The sequence below is a fragment of the Musa acuminata genome, chromosome BXJ1-9, assembly GCF_036884655.1.
Source record: "Musa acuminata AAA Group cultivar baxijiao chromosome BXJ1-9, Cavendish_Baxijiao_AAA, whole genome shotgun sequence".
Taxonomy (NCBI): Eukaryota; Viridiplantae; Streptophyta; class Magnoliopsida; order Zingiberales; family Musaceae; genus Musa; species Musa acuminata.
In genome coordinates, this window is record NC_088335.1 from 4,840,313 (window position 1) to 4,867,248 (window position 26,936).

The following is a 26,936-nucleotide window of genomic DNA, read 5'->3' on the forward strand; positions in this document are numbered from 1 at the left end:
TCGATTTAAACAATTATTACAAAGCATTAATCACATGTTGTCTGACATGTTATTGGTTCATCGAAGCTTCGTCCAATCCTCCGATGCATCGTCCTCTTTTGCGACCTTTTGTCTAATTTATATGTTTACCTCTGCAACTCTGATTTTCTTGGCGCAATGTCCGTTCTTCTAATCCTAGTGCTCGAACTCATGGCACGAATCCTTTTGCGGACACGTTAACCGATCCTACACCTCGATATTCAATCTTCTAACATGTTTCACTCCGAAGATTGATTCTTCCTATTTTAATTGTCTTTTCATGGTCAAAGCTAGTCTTATGTCTCTTAAAACACAAATTAGATCATTAACTCTATCAATTGGTTTCATCGTCAAAATTCGAGATCCAACTTTACCAAGTTAGTTATATGGTTTGATCGGACCAGTAAATACTTTTATGTATTTATTGACATTTTTCAATCAATAGATTTTTAATAAAACTTTTATTCGGAATAAAAAAAGTGCATTTTATATGATATTGGAGATCTAAATTGAGTTACATTGCATCTATTAATTTTATTTTCATGTTTTAACGTTTTTATTCCTTTTTCTTTCTTAATGTTCTCAAAGTAGGCAATAATGCATCAGAAAAATAATACCGGAAATTTAATATATATATATATATATACATATAATATAATTAAAATTCATAATAATTATAAAAGGCGTTCGAACTCACTCTGCTTTTCTTTCTTCTCTCCTCTCGCCTGCGCTCTTTCGACCGCCATGGACCCGAGAAGAGTACCTTCCTACGCTTCCTTCACCATCCGTCGCGTATCTTACTCTTTTCAGCGCGTCCAACCGACCGAACAGCACGACATCCGCGACGGCAGCAGTGGAGTCTTCTCTCCCGCCGAGAACGTGCCCTCGTATCGCACTCCCGCCTTCCAACCGACCGAACAGCACGGCATCCGCGACGGCAGCAGTGGAGTCTTCTCTCCCGCCGAGAACATGGCCTCGTATCCCACTCTCGCCTCCCAACCGACCGAACAGCACGACATCCGCGACGGCAGCAGTGGAGTCTTCTCACCCGCCGAGAACGGCCCCTCGAATCCCACTCCCGTCTCCCTTGCTTCTACCCCCTCCGTTGATCCCAGGGCCTCCGCTTCCCAGGTCACGCTCCACCCAGGGTCCGTCCGGAGAAAGCGGGGGCGACCCAGGATTCACCCTCGCCGGGCCGTCGACCAAAGGACGACCTCGTCTCCTCTGCCCGGGCCATCGTCCTCCCTCTCCGCCGACGCGCCGCTCCCCGACCAGCCTGTCCGGAGGAAGCGTGGGCGACCAAGAGGCCGGTCTCGAAAGGCGCTAGGTCAGTCTACTGCTTCCGGATTCGTTCTAATTGCCATTCTTGGTCTCTCTTTTTCGATGTCCGTCCGCAGTTTCTTGGTAATTGATGCTGGTATTACTGTTTCTTGTTTTATAAAGCTCAAGAAAGATTCTGGGCCATGGCATTTCTTGATATGATTCTTCTTCGTTTGATGAAGAGGGTATCTAGTTGTGGTTCATTGTTCATGCCCTTTCTTCAGGGTACGCATTACATCAATCTTTACGAAGTTTTGGTGCTTGTGGATGGCTTCCTATAGAAATAGAGCTTTGTAGGGTCTCATATTCTCTGTTCCTATTGTGGTGTTCTTGAGAAAAATTTGATAAAGCTTGCTTAAGTGATAGTAGAAAACACTTCAAAAATTTTAGGTGCATGTGGGTGGCTTCCACTGAAAGTAAAATCTTGTGGGCTCGTGGTGTTTCCTAGAAAATTATTCTTTTGTTTTTTCATGATAATAGAAACCGAACACAAGAATGATTTCTTTTCCTTTCCTTTGCTATGTTTATGTATTTGTTTGTCTTTGGAAAGAGGTTGAAATTAATATGGTAGGAAGGTCAACTGTTTTAATTAAAAGGTGAAAATTAAGATTGTCTATTATACAGTAATGCTACAATGCCTTTATTTGTAAGCTTCAAGATCTTAACAATTATTGCATGTGCAAGAACCAGCTATTATAGTTCAAAGCAAAACAAATGGGCACACATGAGACGAAATAAGAGGAGACCAAATGAGCATTCATTTTACCTTTGGTGTTCACCAGGGGCCGGTGATTTTGGTCAATGTGGTACGAGTATGTTGTTGCCTCGTGACTGTTCCATGCTTCTTCTGTCTTTGAACTCACCCTTCACTCGAATTTGACTAAAGTGTCCCAAGATAGAGAGTAAACTTTAAAGTTATTACGAGGAGTATCACCCTTCAAAATCCAACTTAAACTTGTTGGATTCTTTTTGTGCCACAACCAATATTGTCTTTGAGTTATTGTTGAACATCTTCATTTTTGTACATTGTAGAAAGGCCCCAATAAAAGTAGATATTGCCCAACCTCAAAGTGTAAGAGTGACGTGGTTAAATTAGAGAGGTACATTTGGCATATCTTTTGACTGTGGAATGAGAATCACCAGTCGTCGCACACTATGTGGCACATCTTCATTTTTGTACATTGTAGGAAGGGTCCAATAAAAGTAGATATTGCTCAATCTCAAAGTGTAAAAGTCATAGCTTTTACTGGCACACCATACACTTGCTTGCACAGTCATGAATAATTAACTTTTAATTAGAAAACCAATAAGAATCATTAAGTATGAACATTTGTTGGAATATTGTGTTATTTATCCAAATTTCTTCTAGAAAACATAGTCCTCATATTCAAAAATATATAGTTTCTCTTGTTGTTTGCCTATGTGAAGTCAATAACGATCTAGAAATGAAATTAAATGGTCTGCAAGCTTTCGGCCCTGGGATTATGTTTGCCTATTGTTCAAACTATGGCGATGAGTGATTTTGTGAATCATTCGTTGATTTGACTAATTAGATAGTAGTGCCAATTTTCCATAGTTCTGAATAGCAGAATGAGGATATTAATGGCCTGACACATATGAAGAATGCAGGCACATATGTGAACACACGAGGGATCTATCTGTGAGAATACGAAAATATTGAGTTTTACAATAAATATAGAAAACTATGTAAAGAGTTAGTTATCTGTCAATGTAGTTCAGGGAAAAAGAGCAAACATATAGGTGGACATATTTAAACTAGATGACTAGGTCCATCTTTTATAGACATTTGTGGATTAAATCAATCATATTTGACAACTTAATTGAAATAATACAATGAAGCGAAAACAAGCTATCAGAATGCTTGAGGATTAATGGAATAATATACTGGTCATTTTTGGTATATTAGAAGAGAAAAAGTAGTGTAGATGAAAACATGAAAGAAAATGCAAAAGAAGAGGCAATAGGTTAATATTCAGCAGACGGCTAGGAAGGAGAGAGGAGAGAGTGGAACTGGAAGAGACAATCGAAGTGGATCATGTGACCAAGAGGAGTGAGGGAAGCCATGGATAGAAGAAGAGAAAAGAGAGTGGATTTGTATATACTATAGCCTTGACCAGAAGCAATGCGTGAATTTCCCTTGTGTTAACTCGGATAATTAGTATACTTCTCTTCTTCAAGGTGTTAAAGAGGCTTTTAAGAATTATTTACAGGCTAATAAGCATTAATATCACCTTAATCCCTAATTATTTGTCTTTTTGATCTATCATGTAGCACCCATTGTCTCTCTTTTTCACATGCCGATCTGTAGCAAATATTCTTGTTGTCTTTGCTTGCTAGCAAGGCACACAAGACAGTTGCATGGCCCTACACAAACTGGGATGTTGGTCAGAAATATGTAAGCTAAAAGAAAGGGCAACCAAACATGAAGCTCTTGTCCATATGGATTTTGATGAGGGTCAACGTATGTAGCCTTTTCCTTGCAATCAGAGGCTATGTGTATACTTTAATAGCTTGTGACCCAGGCTACAAATGAGCAACCTCACTATAATGCTAAGGTCAAAAATACATATGCCAAACATATTATTAGTAGTTAGCAAATTATTTCTTTCATTTACTTTTATAACACCAATATTTTGTGCATCCAGTATTCAATACCATGTTTTAAAGTTTCCACAAGCTTAACTCCGTGGTGCTTGTGTTGGCATAGGCCCATGCTTTGGTGAGAATGGCCATTTGCATATTGTTGTCTCATGCTGGTCAGCATATAAAATGTAGCATGTTACTGGCACAAAGTTTAAATGGCAACATATTCTTTGTTTGCAGCAAGATGGAATCTGTACAAAAATAGAAGTTTCTGCATCCCATTTGTGAAATTAAAGATGAAAAGATGCAATTTTTCATTGCCTATGTGTTCTTTTGCAGGGAATGCAGGGCGTAACTTCATGACGCATGTCCTTATAATTGAAAGTGGAGAGGTCCATTACTTCCTGATTCAAATGTTTTCTACTTTTAAAATCAGAAGTTTGCAAATTATATCATCTTTTTAATAAATTTTAACACAGAATGCATGAGCATGGAAGTCACTTATGTTTTTTTTTTTTTTGCTTCTAAACATATTATCCGTGGGCCTTAACATGTGCATAAAAACAGATAATTGCTTGTTTTTTAATAACATAGTGAAAATTCATATACTTTCTACTGCACATAAATTTATGTGATCAGTGTTTTAAGATTGCAGATCATCACAGACCAAACCTGTTCAGGTTTGACCGCTTTTTAAACCAACCAAACCAAACTAATGTTGTGGCTGATAATTCTTTTGATTCATGTACTTTGTGACCTTCTGAAAACTCCTGGTTAGTATTCCTCGCTCCTCCAACCTGTATTCTAAAACATTCATCATCTACTAAAAGTGCAATACTTGTAAAACACCAAACCCAAGAAAAAACTTGTGCAATCATTCAAAATCAAGCAAAATCTCTTAGTGATGTAAGGTTAGAAACATACTGCACCACTTTCCAATAAAACAACTACCAAGGCTTTCCCACAATTGCTCTACTATCCAACATCTCTCACACTCTCTCTAAAACCCTCTATGTTGCTTGTATGTGATACTTCATCAGGCGAGAAAATTGATTGTATTCCTTTTTCATCTTTTAGATCTTGTGGATTGATATAATATTCTTTTGTTTCACCTGGTAGTGGTAATTGTTAGGCAACCTCCTATTGTCCATTGGAATTGAAATCAACCTTGCCAGAAGTTTTGCTTTGTTTTACTCATGTAGTTCTAAACTTCTCTAATCAATAACAACAATAACAAGAAGTAATGTCTCAACTATTTGGAGTTGTCTACTTTTCTTGTTTGTATATCTAATTTTTTTCCTTGGATCTTAAAGCAATTTAAAGGATGAAAGACTAAAAATTTGGAGGTTGGTACGAAGGTTCGTCGTACCGTACCGTACTAGCGTTTCGACCTGGGCTCGGTATAGTACGGTACGGTGTACCGAGCGGTACACCTGATTTCACAGATTTAACCCTCCGAAAATACTTGAAAATTAAAAAAAAGGTTAGGATAAGGTTTTCAAGTTACAAATAAATATAGTAATACCATAAGTTTAGCAAAATCAATGTAAATTAGGTAAGAATAGTATCACATATCTTTTTCGGGTTTTGAGGTAGTCTTGTTCGAGGTTCGTATTTCAACCCGTTATAGATTGAAATATCTACAGAAAAATCAATTGAATTGTTAGACTATTTTGTTACAATATAAACTCTAAATTTTAAATGAATTAAATAATCACATATGTAGATATATCTGATCGTTGATTCTATCACCAAAACGAACGATGGGCCTCTACGGGTGGTGGATCGGGATCCTCGATCCGATACATCTGCATATCAATATGATACGTTTGTTGGACCCAATCATGAAATTGATCCCGTGACATAGTGTATTGATACATTGTATACTATTGATGCATCAATGTGGTGCTGATCGTAGACTGGTCATCATGAATCATATTTGTCCGAGGTAGCTCTTGAAGCATATATTGGTGAATGTCAGAGCTTCTACTTTCGCTACTGATCTGCTGTTCTGTATCATACTGTTGCTCAGAGAAGGATGACCAACTATTACTATACTGTTGTTGCCCGTATGATTCTCCCAAATTAGCCTCGATTGAATTCACAAATCGTTGTTTTATGGAGTTTAGGAGAGAAAAAAAAAGTTTGAGAGAGAGTTTAAGAGAGTATAATGAAATAGGGGAGAGAAGAATGGCTTAAATAGAAGGAGAAAGGGCTCCAACGGTCAAATTGACCGTTGGAACACTATAGCACTGCTACGGTGCGGGCGGTAACGATCGAAATCGACCGTTACCGCCCGATATTATCCCGTATCATCCGATACGAGGTTTTTTTAGCGTACCGCCCGATAGCGGGCGGTCCACGTACCGGTAGCCTATCAGGCATGTACATACCGCCTGTACCGGGCGGTACGATTCGGTTTGGCAGACATTGATTGGTACTATTGAACACATTTTCATCTGACTCTGCAGATCTATCCAGCGTTTGCAATATTAGAAAGCAATGAAATGTAGTATAGGAAAGGAGGTCTCCAAGAATGGATACATAAGGTTATGACCAAGCAAATCATTTGATCAATGGCATCAGAGATCAGGTTGGGTTGGCCCAGCAGTAAGTGTGACCTACCATAATAATATTAAAGATGGACCTTTTATTCTTCAGGCTTGTTGTGAATTTTTCAATATCTTATATTGACATGGAAACTTCAGTACCATAAATGGGTCAACTAGAACTGTTTTTCCTCCTTTGTTTACCCAAGTGTTGTTTTTCATCTGTTACTTACTGTACCTTAAATTTGGATATGCAACTCAATTTCTCCCATTTCTCTATCTATGCATTATTTCTTGTAGCAAAAATGATATTGCATTCTATTTACTCAGCTTAAATCTTTAGACAGCTAAATCATCAAACTAGTATTAATTCTATTGATGGCCTGGGAACTGGTTGCATTTCATATATTTGTTTATTTTTTGATTGAGATAGTGTAAAATATATTCAGTAGTACTGTTTTCTTCTATCAGTGACCTAGTAACAGTATGAAGGTTTTACTTTTGGAAAGGATGTGGTTCGGAAAATTATGTCATTCGTGGAAATTGCCAAGAATGCATGTATTCTCTCAGCAACTGGAACGGTTAATGGGGTATCTCTTTTTCATCTGGACAATGCTGGAGGAAGTGTATCCTATGAGGCAAGCATCCCTGAAACTTTCTTGTCCCTTCTTTTGGCTTTTTCTGGTATTTGAATATATATACACACATATGTATGTATAATTGTATCTACACTTGGCTACATGTAAATGTAGATTTTTTTAATAAAGCATTTGAATATTTAAGACAATTTAAAAAAGAGAAACACTATGTCAAAACTTCAAGTTGTGCTGGAGTACTTGTTTATAGCTTTTGTCTTTATTTTCTGCTGTCATTGTTTAAAAGTATTTTCCGATGCACTTTGCGAGTCTTTTTTTTATAATCATTTTAGCATTTTGGCTACTGTAACTGTATTCTTCTGTTTCTTATTTTGTTTTTTGTTTATCTTCTAAAAATAGTTTTTTTACTTGGTGATAGAAGATCAGTTATAATGACGTTATGCACCATTTGCATGTCTTACACTATCAGATAAACATTCTGCCCAAGGACCGTTATTGCTTTTGTAAATTTGATCTTATTCATTACAAACTCACTTTTGCTGTTTCCTCAATTGTGTGTCCAATTTATGAGTCTATTGCAAAGCATGCAAATATGAGTTAAACTGCCATCAGTTTGTGAAGCTTTTGTACCTACATGCTGTCTGTTTGTTTAAAATTAGAATACCTGTGTCAGGGTAGTATGATTGTAATTCTGAATCTAAGAAAAACGACTTCATTTTTGGGTTTCATACATCCTAACCACAGTTTGCATATACTTTTGTTTGGTATGATAATTTATTCATCTAGTGGGCTGGAGGGGCTGCAGTGGCCTAGAGATACAATGGGGGGGATGATAGCAGTTGGGAATCAGCTGTGGAAGGGATGGCAGTGGCCAAAGGGAATAATGGTAGTGGCATTTGGAGTTGCAACCAGATTAAAATGTTATGTTGACACAGTAGTTGCATGTAGAAATGCAGTCTCGACAGCTAATTTGCAACCTTTTGCGGTTTGTAGACAGAATGTGTAGGCAATCGAATGTTTGGGCACAACGAATGCATGCAACATTTGTGGATTGATGCAAGTGCATGTACATGAAACCTTTATACTTAAGACTGCAACGGAAAAATCAATTTTTTGCTTGAATTATATTAATCCATTAATTTTTAAACCTACGACTACATTCTGGTGGTGATTATATTCAAATGTTTGTCCATATTAATAAAAAAAATATTTTAAAGCTAAATTAATTATTCTATATAAAGTCCTATAATAATTGGAGATATGGTAATGCTCTTAAAAGAGCTAAATGGAGGGACAGGATCCTAGCCAATCCCAGATATCTTTGTGCTTCAATTTTTAGATATATGTCCTCTAATTTTCTTTTCTTTCTCAAAATTTAGTTGTTCTGCTTATTGTTCATTGAGTGTTTTGTTTGAAGCAATCACTGTAACTAATAGATTTGTGTTAAAAGGGATAGCATAGTGCAAAATGCTTTCGACAATTTGGGTTCGGGAAGGATCAATATATTCTATACAACCTTACCTTTGCTAGCAGATACACATTTTTTTTTGTTACTTTTTACCCTTGTTATCAGTCACAGAAGAGTAACACTACCATGATGAAAAGAAAAAGGACTTGGTTTTTTAGTCCGATATTAGATTTAACTATTTAGGTCAATTTTACTTGTTTACTGTATATTAGTGGCCTAATTAAACCAAGTCAAAACTATCATCTTAGCTTACTCTAATTTGTCATGTACTACTATCTAATGTTTGAAAAACCAGTCGGACCATTATGTACCACTTGGTATTGACCAGTATGATAATTGGGTCAGGCAATTTCACCTAGTCCAGTCCGAAACTTTTCAAGAAACATTTTTTAATTTTAAAAAGCTTATCAGCAACCCTCTTCTCCTCCTCTTCCCTTGCATCCCTCTTTCTTTTTTGTCTTTGTTGATTGGTATGTCGGTATACCATATGAAGGTACATTAATATACTCTGGACTTGTAGTGATCTGATTAGGGACCACTACAGGTCTTCGACTGAAACTTAAAACCTTGCTACTATCAATCAATATTTGCTTCTATTTTGTTATTATTTCTTTGCCAATTCCTATTATGATATTTACAGAATAAGACAGATCTCGACTCTAAAGATTAAATATAGACCTGTATTATTCTACTTTACCTTTTTGTATATTATCTGATTATGCTAATAATCTGTCCTTTGTTGTTTTCTTTTTCCTCAGATGAGTTCTCTACTGCCTTTTTTCATTTTCATTGTTACTAATACAGCAGTTTAGTTTATCACTTATATTTCTTGTTATTTCTCTCATAGAACTTTCCTAGTTTAAGTCACTTAGAGATTGATCGTGCAAGGCAAATTTAGCATGATTTACTTCTATTTTGCTATCTAAGTTCTTCAAAAAGCTACATTTTCCACATTTGTTAATACTTCCTATATGACTTTTCTCCAGGGATGTTATGAGATTATATCACTTTCTGGAACTTTTGTGGACAAAACACCTGTTGGAGCATCGGTCACTGGAGGGTTGCCAATATGCCTCTCCAGTAGCTCTGGTCATCTCGTGGGGGGGCTACTGGATGGTCCTTTAACTGCTACAAATCGTGTCCAGGTGAATTATAAATGTGGTAGTACCAAGTACCTTTTTTTATATACCTGCGTGGTACTAGCATTGATGAGAGTTCTTTACTGATGTTATGCAGGTAACTCTTGGATCTTTCTGATGTGACAGTGATGGAGACTTCAATGCCCCCACTAAAACAGCTACTGCTTCTGCTGTCCAATCATCCACTTCATTGCAAGCTGGCTCAGCATTATATTCTCCAGGCTCACATCCTCAATAGTGGGAAATTTACGAGTGAAACAAATGCTATTTACCGAAGTTGTGGTGCAAGTGACATCAGTCATGTGATCCAAGAATCCCCGACCGACTGGACAGGTTTCTGCACTTAATCTATTAAAAGTTTGGTAAAGTTGCATTCCTATTTTTTTTTTAGCATAATGCTTTGCTTTTAAATGGTTTTTTATTTCTTTGAACAAAATTGATCATACCAAATGCTCAAAATTACACTTCCGAAGCAAGAATTGCATGTTGCGCCTGTTTGAGGTGCACTACAGATAAATATGTATGTTACTTGCTATTTTGATCTTTCTGGAATCTGTTAAACCTTGTTATTACTATAGCATGCAAAAATGGCCTCAAGTCATAATGTTAGAAACTTATTGGTCTACCATATGTTGATACATCAGTATCGACTCCTACGTATCGATAAATCGATGAGTCTAGTACATAAAATGATAGTCCTTTTACACCATACAATTCAAAGGTAGAATTATCTTTTCCACATCTGTTGTGCTGAAGCTTGCTCTATCTATATCATATCCCTTTAGTCAAGACCAAATTTAGTTGGCATCAGTATTAATTTGCAAATAATAATGTTATGTCGACCTGCTCTTTTAAATTAATTATGTTCACTAGTCAGATAATGATTATGTAATGATTAAAGCTCTATCACTTGTCCATCTCATTGATGCAAAGATACATGAAGTGGCACTGATTTGGTGTGCTCATTCATTTGACTAGAACTTTTATATCATGTGTCGTTTTGAAGTTCCATAACCTCTCTTGGTTCCTGATGACTAAAGGGCAATTCGCCTCTTGTATTTGCAGGAAGGTGAGATGGTGGACATGGTGGGGCATCTCGGTTCCTAGATGATCAAAATGATGAAAAATTATAGTATACAGAAAATTTTTCTTGATTGTAAAAGTGTTCACCATCTTCCTTGTTGGCTACATCCTCGGTGAGGAATTCATGCACAGCCCTCCAAATTTTCGTGTGCTATTCTTCATTTTAGTTTGATCTGTAACGCTGATATTTGTACAGTAGCAATTGCTGAATTGATGTAAAAACTTTTCAAAAAAAATTTTTTTTTTTTTTTTACATTGATCATATCATATCATATCGTGTCTATCAAAATCATCTTTTTAATGTTTACATGAGATCGTGTCTATCAAAATCATCCTTTTAATGTTTACATGTGATGAATTAATATTCTTTATTCTTTCACCTAATTTGATCTTCATCGAGTGTTTGACGAACCTTCATATTTATTTTAGTTTGTTTAGAGCTCTATGCTCTGGTCGTGGTCATTGTCCAAAGAGACTATGCTAACCTCCACCTTGATCTCTCTGCATAAGCTAATAGTGATCTCCATCGAGAAGTCGAATAAGGTGACGAGATCCTCTTCTAAGTGTATAGTAATGGATAAATTCTCATAGGTGTCTATGTCGTAGAGAATAGAAAGGATATTTATGAAATTATTAAAAATAAAAATACTATTTGAAAAAATAAAAATAAGGCACCTAATGGAAAAAAATAAAAAAATAAAAAAGATTTTCTTTTCAGAAAAAATCGTCGTAAATCATAAAATATATTTTATTTGAAAAAGTTTAGTATTAAAGTTTAGTATACACGTCAAAATATACACTGTTCCCTTCCAAAAACAAAACTTGAAAACCCCAACCGTCGTCCCCTCTCCTTGGGATCCTCTTCGTGTGTCGATCCTCTTCCGCGTGCAAAGGCCATCGGCGGTGCACCTCCTCCCTTCTGGCCGCGGTGCGTCTCTCTCTCTCTCTCTCTCTCCGTGCGTCCATCAGCGATTCTCCTCCGCGTGCAAAGGCGGTCGTCGGTGGGTCTCTCTCTACCCCTGTCGAGCCTCCCCAACAGGCCACCTCCCCTCCGCCCACACCCCATTGCCTCTCCCTGGTTCTTCCCAACAGAGACCCCTTCCCCCTCCTCCTCCGTTCCTCCCTGTCTCTCTCTGCTTCTTCCTCCAACAGCCCTGTTTCTTCAACAACAGGCCCCAACTTTCTCTCCCAGCAGCCACCCCTTCTTTCCTTCTTTCTCTCCCCGACTGCCCCATTCTTCTGCGCCTGACTTCTTTCTCTTCCCGGCATCCTCCATCCAACTTCCTCCTGAATTTAATGGAAACGTTAATTATTAATAATAATAGTTAACTTTTGTTAATTATTCTTGGACCCTTGATGTTCATCTTCTTTTTCTTTATTATTCCTGTTGTTTAATGTGAACAATGTAGTATTTTGATGCCTTGTAGATGGTTAAACAAATGTAATTCGAGTTCTTAGTGGTGCTATTTTGAATATAAAATGATATGAAGCTCATATATCGTTTAATTTTCTTAATTTTCTTTCTCCTTGCTTTTTTTTTTATATATAATTTTTGTATTGACCAACGCCTAGCACCTTTAACAAGACTGAATATAGCATATATGTTCCTTCAAATTATTGAATGTGACGACTAATAATCATGATTACTATAGCTAATTTGATTTTTTTAAAAACAAATATATGTATAAAAAATTAAAATATTCTTGGTATGTTGATTATTCATGTACAATGTATACAATTGTGATATATATGAAATTCTTCTGATATATAAGAATAGTATTTGACATTAAGTTAAAAAGAAAAGACAATCTTAAAGCTAATTATCTTTAATGAAGTACATTTTATAATTAATAATATTATGTGTTATGGCTGACTTCCAATGACAATGGATATACGAGGGAATTAAAAAATTTTCCCATCTTGCTTATTGGATGTCAAACTTTTTTCTCAGCAATTAACAAGAACATACAAGTATTTGGGACTGCTTTAAAATCTAAATATATATTTTATTTCAAAATTTTAGTATTATATATTATTTAAATATTTTTTCCTTCACAAGAAAGCAAGCCAAAACAATCCACACACATAAAAGATAACAAAATACCTATGATACTCATCATGTATATACACATAGAAAATCCATCTAAAATAAATAATTTGTATTTTTATTTTAAATTTAAGTTTATCTTCATCAATTAACTATTATTTAAATGTTTATTGAAATTTTGAAGAATTATTATTGTTCTTTTAAAATTCATTATGGTTATAAGATAATTAAAGATATTTTTTAAGTAGTTAAATATCTTTACAATTCTATAAAACTCCTTTTTAAGTTGTAGTTAATTATGATACATTGTTTGGCTCTATGTTTTGTATAACTTTCTTTACCTTCTCCTTAGGGACTGGTATCTAAAAAAAAAAATTCTATTTTTTTTCTTGGCTCTTCCCCATTCTTGGCTCGTCGTTCTTCCATGCCTCAATGATGATCAATTTCCTCTACTGTCGACAGATTTCTTGTTCTCTTTCGATCACTTCAGTCGTGAAGAGTCGTTTCACTACTGTCGTTTTCTATTCTTCTCTTCTCAAATTCTTGAAGCTGTTCTAGGGATGTATACATTTGGTGGATTGTTCTACTGCATGAGTGCAGCGGTGCTGTCTGCTATTGGGCGGGATAGGAAATGGCAGTGATTTCAATAGGCGCTCGGGCGCTCGCCTAGGTGCTCGGGCGAGACGAGGCGAGGCCCGAGTGCCTCGCTTCACTTCCAAGCGGCACGCTTCAAAGAGGCGTCACCTGGGCACTCGCCCGAACCCAGCTGGGTTAAACCAGGCGACCGAACCAACGTTTTAGGTCTGGCTCGGTCTCCGGTGTTCAATCGAACCAACTAAAGCATCGATATCAGCAACCGCTGTCCAACCCTAACCCTACTCGCGTTCACGCTACCGTTGCTGCTGCTCGCTGTCGTTGCCGCTGTCACCGCTCCCGTTGCCGCTGTCGCCACTCTCCACTGTCGCTGTCACAGCTCGTCGCTCCCATTGTCGCTGCTCGTCGTTGTCGCCACTCGTCACTCCCACTGTCGCTGCTCGTCACTGTCGCCACTCGTCGCTCCCACTGTCGCTGTCGCCGCTCCCGTTGCCACTGTCGCCACTCGCTGCTCTCGCCGCTGCTGCTCACTTTTACCGCTATCGCTGCACCCTCGGTCTTCCCTTACACTCCTCTTCCTTCTCCTCTTTCGAAAGTATACTGTTAACAGTATACAGTATATTAGTAACAGTAATGTATTTGTATTTATTAGATTAATGATATATTATTTTTGATTTTAATACTATTAAATAATTATATTTATTAATTATATTATATATTTTAATATTTTAGCACCTCACTTCGCTCGGGCAAGCGCCTCGGGTGTTTTTGGACCTTGGCGTCTAACGCTTTTTAAATCACTGGGAAATGGTATGTGCTCTCTCCGGTTGCTTCTTTATCTTGTTTACCCCTCGGGACATGGCGTTGATTTCGGATGAGATTCTTGAGCAGTCATGCGGAAAACCTCAGATCAGTCACCAGAGTCGACCAATTGAACAATTTGGGTGAGTGTGTGCCCCTGTCTGAAATTCTTGTTGTAATCATCTTTGTAGACATAGGGTTATCTGAGTGGGATATGGTTTTGGGACTTTATTGCTGTCTGATTGAAGCATATGAAGCTTACTTTTTTAGGAAAATCTTACCCTACTTTGTTTTGCATTGGATTGTTTTAACATTTCATACCGAGAATTGTTGTAGTACCTAGGGGTAAGGGAAAATGATTATGTTTGAGATATCTATAACACCACATGAATGCCCTTATTTTAGCTACTTGACTATTTGGGTGGATATTTGTATTGAATATTGGAGGTTTGTGTTTTGGAATAATCTATCTGCGTTGACCTTATCGTTGAGATTCGTCAAGCTATTTACATGGCTTAAACTTTGGTCACCTACGTTATATAGGAACAACATTGTACACACTATAACTAATACTAGTAGATTTTGACCCCTTTTTTTTGGGTCTATGCTGCTTGAGACCTTGACTCATTGAATTTCATTGGAATCCTTGATGTAACGATGTTAATTAGCAAGATGCATATTATTTATTTTATAGTACCATAATTTAAATTTTGATTAGAAATTTTTGTGCAAAAAGTACCTTCCGTTGTCTTCTTGTTCTAGATGCAAATTTGCATTTTAAGACAGAGCAATTTGTGGAATTAATATTAAAATATTTGATGAAATATTAATCGTTAGATCTTGGATTATCTTACCTGCTGGTTTAATTCATTTGTTTCTTTTTCTTTTACATTGTGCTATCTTGTTTCGTCATTCTTTAAGATGCTTCTTGCAAGGTCCTTGTTGTTAGTGTAACTGGACGAGTTGGCTCAGAAACACCAATCAACTGTGAGCAAAGTCGTCTGAAAAGTGTTATAGTTACAGAAACAGTAATTCTTTATTCACAAGTTTTTTGACTGCTCTAAAGGTTTCAATATTTCTAAGTTGGCAATTATGTATGTTCTGTCTAATGTGATCCCCTCATCTGATACTTCTTCAGTACGAATGAATATTCATGATCCGTAATCCTGCCGGAGGCTGGGAAAAGAATTCTGCTCTGATGCATTCCAGGAGCAAGGAGGTCCCTTGGTACTTAGTAAGTGTTGGTTTTGATTATTCTTATCCAGGCACTAGTGTTTTTATTTGTATTACTATAAATGAACTAATTGCTAAAATTAAATCACATTTATAATATATTTTATCTGATTAAATATGATCATATAATCTAACGTGCTGCAGTGTCATTTTTAGTTATTTAAAGTAGCAGGAACGTGTAGTACAGTAGCAGATCAAATGACAATAAAAAACAAAAGCAACTCTATGTTGCTGTTGCAGAAACAATCAACGGCAGGTAGAAGATTCCACAGAAAAACAAATCAACGGGAATTCCGGGAAAATGTAGCATGGTGGCACATCAGAACAACAGTACTTCTCGATGCAAAGTTCAATCATCTACAGCTACTTTATGCTGCAGCAACAAAAGCAGGTAAAAGAGTCCACAGTGCAGTCGACCGAACATGTAGCACAGTGGCAGATCAATACAATAAGACTTTAGATGCAGTGTCATCGTCAATCATCTAAAGCAACTTCATGTTGGCTGCTGCAAGAACAACGGCAGATAGAAATGTCCACAGTGAAGTCAGCAGGGATTACCCGAACATGGAGGGAGCGGATTAGCGGATCAAAATGACAGCACTTTCTGATGCAGTACAATTTTGAACTATCCAAGGCAACTTTATACTGCTGTTGCAAGAATAAAGAAGACAGAAGAACATGTTTCAGGGTAGCAGATCAGATACTTTTTGGTGTTGGCAGCATCGTCTTTAACTATCTAAAGCAACTTTTGCTGGACAGTAGGAGCTGCTGTAATTATTAATCAAGTGCAGAGCATTAGTCGAGATAGAGTAGCAGATCAAATACTTTTGGTGCAGCAGCAGCATCTTCTTTAACTATCAAAAGCAACTTTTGCAGGACAGTAGGAGCTCTGCTGTAACTACTGATCGAGTGCGGAGAATGAGTTCAAACAGAGTTGGCTGTACGATCTTTTCTTGATGGCTACTTTTGACACCATGCAGCGGTGAGATGCTTGTGCACCGTTTGAGGTCCACCAGGAGAGCTTGGTGTTACAAGTGGTCCAATTCGGTCTCCAGCCATGGTGAGGACAAAGAAGCCAACGAGCAAGTGAGGCTTGATGCGGACGGTGAACATTTCATATCATCGCGAGTGCGAGTGACCTCCACAAGCATGTGTTGTGGGGTGTGATGAGACACTTGAGCTTACTTGGGGATTCCTTTGTATATATGTATGCATGAAGGCATGTGATTATGTTGTTTTCTTAACCTCTCCCTCCTAATAATTTTCTATAATGCAATGACTTTGTGGGCCCTTAAGCTCCACATTTATCCTTGAGAAAAAAAATCATCTTTCACTGGTCGGTCATTCTCTTCGATCATGATTTTTTTGGTGTAATTTTTTTTTTTAACTTGTAGAATAATACAATAATTAACTTAGATATCTCAATGAAAACATGATCATATATATATATATATATATATATATATATATATATATATATATATATATATTCTTCTTAGATATAGAAACTTGTTAGTATATCATGGTAGTTAATCTCTGTTAATTACCATAAGTCAAATGTAGTTGAAGCTTTAATTTTGTGATGATGATGATGATGCTGCAAACATATCATTTCAGATCAAATCCTTTTCAGTTGTGTTTTGACTCTGACCAAGTCCAAGCATTCATGATCTTGCACCGTGTAAGCACACAAGTCTGCCGATCGAAGCTATAGAAAGAAAGAGTCAAAATGTGTGTTGAGGTTTTGTCATGATAAGTGACTCATCTGCATGCTCAAAAGACATGAACTCTCCATATATTGAATCATCAAGGTACAAGAAATATTCCTGTCACATCCCTTTGAGATAGGAGGACTCCCAATGCACGCAAAACCTCAAGATCTTTTCTACCTACGCAATCCAACTTGCCCACTCGAGCAATTAGGATGCAACACCAAGTCGCGGAGGTCAACGACTCGGAACAAGTTTAGGCAGTGTGATCGTCAACGGTGAACGGGCCAAGTCGTCGAAGACTCGATTGGCAAAGACTTCGTCCATCACACGTTTTCATGTTGTTATCTTATTTACTGCTTTGCTTTGATAAATTGCTTAACCTATAAGATTTAGTTCACGAGATTTCTGCCGACGCAACACACGAAAACGATTCTTAGCTAACATTTTGTATTTGCGATGGAGCATTCAAAAGATTTGAACATTGCCACTTCTCAATCCCTTTCATAATATGCATGTATTATTTATTTTCCAAGTCAAGACTCTCTCTCTCTCTCTCTCTCTCTCTCTCTCTCCTTTTGACCTATTTATATGGCTCGAATATGAAATGATTAATGTACTTCGTATTAAAAATAATTCTCTCAACTCCAATCCAACTCACTTACACATATGATTAAGCATGTCAACCTGTTGATGACACAAACACAAACCCACTTATTATGCATAATCAACACCAATTAATTTTATCTAATTGGGATTCATTTAAGAATATTTTGAATGTAATTTAATATAATAAATAATAATAATAAGACTAACAACGGGAAGGAGTTAACGGAGTTATGACGGGAGATTAACATGGTGACGAAAACAGGCCGGCCGGAGTACGTTACGACGTGGTGACTAAACGACGCGGCCCATTAAATGCCGCAACGCATACCCTGTCTTTGGAACCGACGAGGAAGCCTTCGATCGACGCGGCTCCCCCAATAGCCCTTTCTCCGTCTCCTTCTCCGTGTTGTATTCGCGCTATATGAGAGCCCGACGCGCCCCACTTCCCTACCTCATCTTCTCGTCTCCTCATCTGCTCTGCTTTTGTTCATCGAATGCTCATTAGCTTCGAGATTTGAGTGGTAGGCCGTTCGCCGGTAACAAGAGGGAAAAAAGATAGAGCTTTGGGGCAGACGTAGTGGGGAAGAGGCTTGAGGTGTTTGTTCGGTGTTATTTCTGGTATAGAGAGAGAGAGAGAGAGAGAGAGAGAGGATACTACTACAGTAATCAGAGAGGGGGAGAGAGAGAGAGAGAGGGCGGGCGGAGATCGGATTGATCGGGCACATCGTTTTGTGGCTGCGGGATCCGATCGGCGCCGGGAAGTATCGGTGTGGAGGAATTTGGCAGAAAGGCGGATCTTTTTGGAGTAAAGGTCGATCCTTTTTGTTGCTGGCGAAGTGCTTTCTTCAGAATGACGGAAGCGGGGTGCCCTTATTGCTCCAAGAAGACGGATGATATCTGTGAGAACGTCTGCGGCGGGGTAATCTTCCTCTTTCTGTTTCTGTAACTCTTGTGAAAAGATCTGAAAAGCTGTGTCTTTGTTCAAAATCTAATCTTTATTTTGTGCGATTCGTGGCGTTTGAGCCCGTGTTCATGTTTTGCTGTTATTGTAGCCTTACGCTGTGTTCGGACTCTGTTGCAGGCTTCAAGGGCAGCTCTGAGCATGTCCCGGCGGCTCCGGTGCGCCCTCCGGTGCTTCGATCTCAAGGCATTACTGTTGCTCTTCGTCGGTATCCCCATCCTTGTCTTCGTCATCTACGTCCACGGCCAAAAGTTCACCTACTTCCTCCGGCCGCTGTGGGAATCCCCCCCTAAACCCTTCAGGACCATACCGCACTACTACCACGAGAACGTCTCCATGGAGCACCTGTGCAAGCTCCATGGCTGGGGCGTCCGGGAAACGCCAAGGCGCGTCTTCGACGCCGTCCTCTTCAACAATGAGCTCGACATCCTCCAAGTGCGGTGGAACGAGCTCAGCCCCTTCGTCTCCGAGTTCATTCTGCTCGAGTCCAACTCGACCTTCACCGCCTTGAAGAAGCCCCTCCTCTTCGCGAGCAATCGCCGCCGCTTCAAGTTCGTAGAGTCGCGGTTGACCTACGGGACCGTCGGGGGGAGGTTCGTCAAAGGGGAGAATCCGTTCGTCGAGGAGTCGTACCAGCGAGTGGCACTGGATCAGCTCATCAGGATCGCCGGCATCAGCGACGATGACCTGCTGATCATGTCGGATGTTGATGAGATCCCCAGTGGCCACACGATCAACCTGCTCAGATGGTGTGACGAGATCCCGGAGAAGCTTCATCTCCAGCTTAGGAACTACCTCTACTCCTTTGAGTTCCACCTTGATGATGACAGTTGGAGGGCTTCGGTCCACCGATACCGAGCTGGGAAGACCAGGTACGCCCATTTCCGGCAGTCCGATGACCTGTTAGCTGATTCTGGGTGGCACTGCAGCTTCTGCTTCCGGCACATCAGTGAATTTACCTTCAAAATGAGAGCATACAGCCATGTCGATCGTATCAGATTTGCCTATTACCTTAATCCCAAGAGAATTCAGGATGTCATCTGTCAAGGAGCAGACCTTTTCGACATGTTTCCTGAGGAGTACACATTCCAAAAGATTATTGCCAAGTTGGGGCCAATTCCCAGTTCATACTCTGCATTAAACCTTCCGGGTTACCTAATTCAGAATGCTGACCGATACAGATACCTCCTTCCTGGGAACTGCAAAAGAGAAAGTGGCTGAGTGAATCAATGGCATTGTAGATTGATGGCAATGGTATGAGAAAATGATAGTCTTGTATTGGATATGAGCATCTGACACAGGTGGATGAATTCTTGGGAAGGAGAGGGCAAGCATGGAGTTTTGTCATGTACATATGCGCAATAATATTTAGTAGAGCTGATAGTTGTTTCCATCTGTGTGCACACAGGTCACTAAATGAGCGCAGTTTTGTCATGTACTCTTCTATCGATTCATTAATCGATTCATTTTCATTTCTTTGATCGTAATATATGATATGGTTGAGATCCCCGATGGCTTGTTTCGATGATATGTGAGGATATATATCTTTGTTAATGTTTTGCATGTTGTTTTTTTTTGTATTGGCATATGCATAATCATCAGGAAGAAGATACATGAAGTTACTTCAAAGGGAATTTATCTGTTCATTGTAGTAATTCCAATTCATGGCATCCTTCAAAGGAGGTATCACAAGTAGTAAGGCATCTCCAAACATCAGAATTCTCTAAAGGACTAGGAAGGAGTCCAGCATCTCAGATCCACATACTTAATAGCAAACTATTTGTCTGTCCTGAGTTGTTCAGATACTTCCTTTAGAGATAAATATTCCCTGGTTATGCTTTCTAAGAATCGAGTGTTTGAGGATAAATATTTGAAGACTTCTTCACTGTTATTACTTGGCAGTACTGTGTTCCTTCATCAAGATCATCACATTAAAGAAATGTTCTGAACTCCCTTTTCTTAACCTCAACCGTAATAACTCCTCACAAAGATAATTATGTTAAATTTAATCATCCAGAAACAAAAATAAAAAGGGAGTTAACGTTGGGGTTGTCCATACAGAGAATATGTGATTGCTTCTACCGCTGCAAGCTGCTTCACTGCACCAGCAAAAGAGTTGATCATGTTATGGTCCACATAGCTGTCGCTTCAGGGGGAGCATCCCCATCTCCCTGTAGTATGCTTTCTCTGCATCTGCCATTCGAGTTCCGAACGTCGCCGCCTCTTCGTAGCATCGTTGCCTCACCTGGTAGCATCAACAAAACCAGAAACCAATGTCAAGTCGTCATGGCATGAGAAGGAGGATGCAAATAAGAGAGAAGACATGTAATCTATTATACCCCTTGCCTTGCTGCCTTTTCATTCTTTCCTTTGCCCTGTAGAACATGAAAGACTCATGATACATACAAACCAGAAAGATAGAGATCTTTCTATCAACCGTAAGGCCTATTTACAATCATGATCTTTACCGATTAGACTAGTTAATATCTTCAAAAAAATTTAGAGGGATTTTTGAATCCTCAACTATAAATGAGTCTGATTTATTATCTATCACTAGGCCAATATTCAGGTAAAAAAAATATCAAATAAAATTTTGAACCTTCGATCTTCCATGAGTGAGTTTGATATATCATCACTGGATCAATACTAATACTTTTTGAAGTGTAAGAATACTAATGATATTACATTAGGTCTGTTTTTTTTTTAATGCTGGTAAAGATAGGGGAACAGAGCAGTCATCTCCTACCTGGTTTCCAAGTGAAGGGATGTTTAGATGAGCAATCCATTGAGAATCCACAACGCCAATTGTCTCATGGGCAGACTACACATACAATAAACGATCAAGATCAGGCAAAACAGTAAGGTTTATTGCAGAAGAAGCTCGACTTCAAAATGTACACCGAGTACCTCCACACATCTCCTAAAAGCAAAGTCAAGACCCCATCCATGAACCAAGTCATTCTGCGACAGCAACCAGTAGTTGCAATTAAGCTGAGATAGAGACCAGGAGCTACGCAAAGTGATTGATATAGATTGACGTACCTGAATCATATGCCATACACAGCGCCACGCATCTCTGGAGAACACAGGTGCCATTATCTCTACGAATCTATTCATGGCATGACAAGGAAGACTCAGTCCTGGTAAGCACAAAATTCTGAGGCAGAATGGGTGAGAAAGAGTAGAATGGTTCCTACGAGGAGCATGGCGGACGACAAGGGTCAGAGCACCTGCCGGGTTTCTCCTCCGTCTCTCTGTTGAAAACCCATCCACCCATTAGTATAATCTTTCATTTGGCAAGAATGCAAAAGTATCAGGCCTGCTGATAATAGCGCTCACCGGTGGACTTCATGGTCTCTTCTCCTCTTAGTCATTTGCCATGTTAATCCAGTGCTCGGATCTACTCCCGGTTGTGATATCTCCAGCCTATGCTTCTTCACAATCTTAATATACCTGAAAGTAGAAAGTTGTGTCTGAAAGGATGTGTTCACAAGGCGGAATGCACACATGAACTATGGCAAACGCTCACTCTTCTGCATCGAAATGTTCAACTCCTAGATCTTCATCCCATATAAATATGTAATCATATGGAGCGACAATGTCAGGTTGCAAGAATCGCTTGGCATACCACCTTGAGATACACAGATGAGTGTTAAATATGTATATCAATAACATTGCTATCAGAAAAATGCTTCCTTCACTCACCATTTAGTTTGTTTCCTAGCGCTAATATGAATAGCCCGTTTGGACCACTCGAATTCATCCCACTCACTTGTTTGACCATCATAATGGAACAGCAAGATCGTAAAATTTTCAGAGAACTGTAAAATCATGAGACTCTAGTCAGGCTATGATTTATCGAAAAATAAAAATCAAATATCAGTGTCAAAAGCTATCGAAGATGGTTCATCTGCCGTCAAACAAGTAGTATCGTGCACAATTAATATAATAGGTTACTAAAATTGATGTATCATTATATTTTGAACATGGCTTTTACATTAATTGAGAACTCATTATTTTGCTCAAAATAAACTATGGATGCTCAGTAACTGAGATCCTAATTATCTGATGCACATTCATGTGCATGAGAACTTAAGAATGACTAGAAACTGGATAGGAAATGAGTTTCTGCAGTCAAGTCTTACACTACTAAGATTAAGTAGAAGAAGAACTATATGATTAAGAAGCATACTATATCTAACATACACAGTCGAACAAATTGTCCTAATTACTGGAAAGATGGCTAACAATTCAAGTTTGCCCCTTCGCTAACCTTTTTGACTGCTGCATCAACAATCTTTTTTTGGCGAAGTCCAACAGTGAATGAAACCAAGTATTTCTGGAGGATGTGTAAATCCTGCAATTCACCAAACAATGCGTCATTATGTCATGAAACTGAAAGTGGAGATGAAAACAAGAAGAGACCATTAGCTATTGGCATACCAGTGGCAGTAGCACATGCATGTTTATTCAGATACACTGGCAGCATCATGATCCATGAATTATTTTTGGCATGAAAGCAACATACAACCATATCAACATACCTCACTTGGCTTCCCCCACAGCCTGCGTTGGTAAAGATCTGATTCAGATACCACCATGCCCGGTGGTAGTCTTTCTGCACCTCGGGGATTTGTTGAAACATATATCTATACCAAATAGGCAGAAAATTAAATTCACCAGACATAACATGATGAAAATAACTTGAGTATGTAGTCTAATGCAAAAAGCAAGAAGCTAAGATGTTTAAAGAAGAGTGTAAAGATAAAATAAGAGGGACCATACTGAAAATTCTGCCATTAAGGTAACATATTATGTACCTGCAACTTAACAGATGGAGGAATAGTCAAAGATCACATATTCAAATTATGAGCATTTAATTACATAATGGTCCTCAAATTATGGCCATGAACATGAGAAGTCTGAACATAACTGCAGTCATTGCACGTCCATAGAATTGACCTCCACAAGCAATCATTTGGAAGGTTTGCACGATCTGAATGAACCAACACTTTTTCTATGAGTCATTTATCATTTTGATACATGAACTTTGATTCTTAAAAGAATTACCAATCAGATCACTGCTACTAATTCACACAAACTCCATACTACCTAAAAAGTTTGGGTGGACAAAGTAAAAAAAATTAATTCAGCTAATATTTGCAGAGGCATGAACATTAGAAAAAGGGTTTCAGTTGAGCCTCCTGGAGGCTCAAGAAAGAAAAATCTACCAAGTACTATTCACATATAGCATAACCTGAATTATAACAATAATGATCGGAGACAACGAAATTCTGTAATATGATGGTCCATGATCACCGTGCAGCTTGACTTCTACATAAGATAGCAGCTGATCTGGTCCCTGTTTCATGACACTTGAATGGAAGCATCTTGCTATTATTCCCTTCTATAATTTGATAAAAAAAACCTTAACAGTATATTAGACTAAGAGTTTAAAATCAGCTCAGTATGTTCATTTACATTCTGCTGTTGCAGTGTAAATCAAATCTATCAAACCTGGTCTATTACATTTACATGGATGTTCCTCATGTGAACTATCTCCAATATCTACTCCGTAGAAGCTCAGTATCATTAAAGCTCATAAACTCTATTTTAAGGTGAATCATAAGTGCAACATACATGAAACAAGATAAGAAGAACAATTGGATTCTATAACAAGAAAATGGTTCCATAAAAGACCTCATGATAGATCTCGCAGTTAATTTAACATAGAAATATAAAAGTACCTCCAGATTATTGTTAGAATGTAGTCTTGTATTGTTACTGCTGTGACTGAGACTATTGTTAGAATGTAGTCTTCTATTGTTGCTGCTGTGAACGTGTCCAGAAGTCGAAGTGTCGAGACTTGGGCTATCTTCCTCCGTGCATACAATGATGCTACGGGGAAAGTGGAGCTGACGAGTTAAGCAGATAGAATTTTCAGGTCTAATTTTGGAAATAAACAAAGTTAATCATTCAGAATAATTTGACAATGTACCTTTGTTATGTTGACTGCGGGAAGTGAGATTCCAATGAAGTAGCCCAAAACAACTCCGATAGAAACTGCTATGATCAACTTCATGCTCTCGTTGGGTTGTGAAACAGGTCCACTGCAAGCCATGATAAACAGAATAGGATAGTGGTCATATGATGACGAGATGCCATTCAATAGAAAGAAATGTCATCTCTAATTTGCAACATATATTTGATAGCTCTCAGAGAAAGTAACCAGATAATCTACAAACCTGGGTGCAGGGTTTCCAAATCTTGCCATAATTATGACCCAGGTCACAAAGACAGACTGATTCTTGCCACTGGAAGCTGCTCTACAGTGCTCAAAAATTTCATGATCACAAGCTCCTCAAAGAGAGAGGTAGGCCTTCCTCACGACCAAACTGCTACAGAACATGGATAAAAGTGGTATATATATATGATGTAAATTGATAAGGCTAAAAGAAATTAATTTGTTAAACATGCATCCAAAGACTCGTGAAAAATTCAAGGCGGCAGCATGTCTGTTCTGATGAACCTGTGTGCTAAACAATCATTGAGATCTCAGTCGAGCATTGGCAGAAGAAGAAGAAGAATCTCGGACCCAAAAAGGATCCGGTCTTTGGTGAGTTATGTAGACGGACATAGGAAGGGCCTGCAAAACATTTATATTATAATTTCTATCTTGGATACAATCCGGTCTATGTTCGGTGTAAAGGTAGCTGATAGTGTCAACCTCAAAGAATGAGTCATATACATCAAAATGGTAGCCGAATTGAAGAACTAACTAGGAAAGCTAGAAGACAACAAAATCGAAGGTTCTGTTCCTGCACCATGGTTTCTTTTGCAGTTTGACTTAAATGTCTGTTGGCACAGTGGTGCTCATTCAACACCTCGAGTACATATTCAAGATGCATCATGAACTTTTCCTGAAGAAGAGTGAGAAGGTTCTCACAATGATATGATTCATGCAGAGCCGTTGCCTTTGCTTGATATCTATTAAACTGCCAGTCAACCTGCTACTTCGATAAAGTGTTTCTCAAAGGATTTCTCTTGAAATGAGTATGTTTGGTATTCGGTATGAACTTCGTGACGCTAATTTCTTTAACATTAACAAAGGAATCCTATATAAGTCCTCTTGACTCAAGTAGATTAACTCTTTCAGCTCACATCCCCTTCTGTTCCTGCTATTACAAGGAATAAGCGGATCGATGACTTGACTGCAATTTCTCAAATCAATGGCAAGTAAATTGCATCCGAAGCTTGGCATGTAAAAGAGGGAAGCTTCCAAGTCAAAAAAAATCCCTTTTGTTTACTCGCTTTTCAGCGGTTACAACTAGCTTTAGTTGAATAACGCACCATTTACCGTTTCTTTCTTCGATCAGGATAAAAATGCGCTCGAAGTCCATTTCTAATATTATGGTAATAGAAGACCCACACATGATAGAAAACAAAAACACAAAAACTTTCTGCCGAATGATCTCCTTTTGTCACCAAATCCCTAGGAATCGCGGAAGAAGGACCAAGAGAGATACTCGAGCGTTAACTCCGATTCGAAGCAAAGCAAGTCAAGAACAAAGCAGAGATTCGCTGGCGCACCTGGGAACCAGGGCCGTCCGACCTCCCACAAGACGAAACCTTAGAAGCGGAATTTGCCCCTCGGTGCGCCGTCACCTCCGAGGAGAAGTGTGAGAAGCCTACGCGGGAGGGATTGGAGCACTCGCGCCGTCGACCCCCCTACGAACTCGTGAGCCGTTTCTTGCGGGGAAGAGGAAAACCAACGGAGAGGGAGCGAGAAGAAATGACGAGGAAAACGAAACGCAATGAACGTAATATGGGTGAGTGAGACTGGCCGTTGAGAGCCGTGGAATTCAGTTACGGAACGGCCACTCGTGTCCGGAGATCGACTTCACTCCGCAATTATTGTGGTCCAATGCGGGTCGGATCTTTTCGGATAAAAATATGCCATCCAATATGTTGCGTATACAAAAGTAAGCATATGTGACGGAAATGTTACCACTTTATAAACGGTTTAGAAGATCTGACCCGACCCGACCAGACCAAAGCTCACGTTTGACTAACAAATCGGTCCAACGCATGCGTTCGATGTGCGTAGCATGCTGGGGTCTAGCGAGCCGGGTTTGCGTTCGGACGACCATGATGAGATGATCAAGAAGACTTGATCGTTCAAGGACGGCTCAAGATCACTTCCGA

The 26,936-nt window shown here is 38.7% G+C and overlaps 3 protein-coding genes and 1 long non-coding RNA gene across 6 annotated transcripts; 3 read left to right on the forward strand and 1 right to left on the reverse strand.

Annotated features, from left to right (window-relative positions):
• Positions 1 to 735: 735 nt before the first annotated feature.
• On the forward strand, positions 736 to 7,183 carry LOC108953794 (AT-hook motif nuclear-localized protein 3-like). Its single transcript, XM_065084861.1, has 3 exons — positions 736 to 1,345; positions 4,282 to 4,334; positions 7,001 to 7,183. The coding sequence occupies exons 1-3, from the start codon at positions 763 to 765 to the stop codon at positions 7,181 to 7,183; spliced, it is 819 nt and encodes a 272-aa protein (XP_064940933.1). The 5' UTR covers positions 736 to 762.
• Positions 7,184 to 9,545: 2,362 nt separating this feature from the next.
• Positions 9,546 to 10,953, forward strand: LOC135594216 (uncharacterized). The gene is made up of 3 exons (XR_010480032.1): positions 9,546 to 9,700; positions 9,792 to 10,027; positions 10,760 to 10,953. It is a non-coding gene; the product is annotated as an uncharacterized LOC135594216 (long non-coding RNA).
• Positions 10,954 to 18,210: 7,257 nt separating this feature from the next.
• On the forward strand, positions 18,211 to 20,218 carry LOC135592643 (uncharacterized). The gene is made up of 2 exons (XM_065082222.1): positions 18,211 to 18,689; positions 18,852 to 20,218. Exons 1-2 carry the CDS (start codon positions 18,621 to 18,623, stop codon positions 19,950 to 19,952), a joined length of 1,170 nt encoding a protein of 389 aa, XP_064938294.1. The 5' UTR covers positions 18,211 to 18,620; the 3' UTR covers positions 19,953 to 20,218.
• A 446-nt stretch (positions 20,219 to 20,664) lies between these two features.
• Positions 20,665 to 26,543, reverse strand: LOC135592642 (uncharacterized). 3 transcript variants are annotated; one of them, XM_065082219.1, is made up of 15 exons: positions 26,322 to 26,542; positions 24,977 to 25,126; positions 24,730 to 24,841; positions 24,479 to 24,646; positions 23,276 to 23,380; positions 23,005 to 23,088; positions 22,437 to 22,552; positions 22,261 to 22,362; positions 22,071 to 22,184; positions 21,929 to 21,985; positions 21,774 to 21,840; positions 21,639 to 21,692; positions 21,478 to 21,552; positions 21,071 to 21,106; positions 20,665 to 20,976 (listed from the first exon to the last, which is right to left on the reverse strand). In XM_065082219.1, exons 2-15 carry the CDS (start codon positions 25,003 to 25,005, stop codon positions 20,857 to 20,859), a joined length of 1,239 nt encoding a protein of 412 aa, XP_064938291.1. In that variant the 5' UTR covers positions 25,006 to 25,126; positions 26,322 to 26,542; the 3' UTR covers positions 20,665 to 20,856. The 3 variants fall into 3 exon arrangements, with proteins under 3 accessions (XP_064938291.1, XP_064938292.1, XP_064938293.1); XM_065082220.1 differs by having other exon boundaries at positions 24,977 to 25,129; XM_065082221.1 differs by lacking the exon at positions 21,071 to 21,106 and having other exon boundaries at positions 26,322 to 26,543.
• Between the last annotated feature and the right edge of the window lie 393 nt (positions 26,544 to 26,936).

What these genes read in the sequence shown, in the direction of transcription:
- LOC135592642 (XM_065082219.1), bottom strand. Translation starts at nt 25,005, where the DNA reads ATGGCAAGATTTGGAAACCCTGCACCCAG. An exon ending in GTGTATGGCATATGATTCAG is followed by an intron (nt 21,693 to 21,773) that starts GTACGTCAATCT and finishes TTGCTGTCGCAG; the next exon opens with AATGACTTGGTTCATGGATG. An exon ending in CTTTTAGGAGATGTGTGGAG is followed by an intron (nt 21,553 to 21,638) that starts GTACTCGGTGTA and finishes TTGTATGTGTAG; the next exon opens with TCTGCCCATGAGACAATTGG.
- LOC135592643 (XM_065082222.1), top strand. Translation starts at nt 18,621, where the DNA reads ATGACGGAAGCGGGGTGCCCTTATTGCTCCAAGAAGACGGATGATATC. An exon ending in GTGAGAACGTCTGCGGCGGG is followed by an intron (nt 18,690 to 18,851) that starts GTAATCTTCCTC and finishes ACTCTGTTGCAG; the next exon opens with GCTTCAAGGGCAGCTCTGAG.
- LOC108953794 (XM_065084861.1), top strand. Translation starts at nt 763, where the DNA reads ATGGACCCGAGAAGAGTACCTTCCTACGCTTCCTTCACCATCCGTCGC. An exon ending in CCGGTCTCGAAAGGCGCTAG is followed by an intron (nt 1,346 to 4,281) that starts GTCAGTCTACTG and finishes GTTCTTTTGCAG; the next exon opens with GGAATGCAGGGCGTAACTTC. An exon ending in TTATAATTGAAAGTGGAGAG is followed by an intron (nt 4,335 to 7,000) that starts GTCCATTACTTC and finishes ACTTTTGGAAAG; the next exon opens with GATGTGGTTCGGAAAATTAT.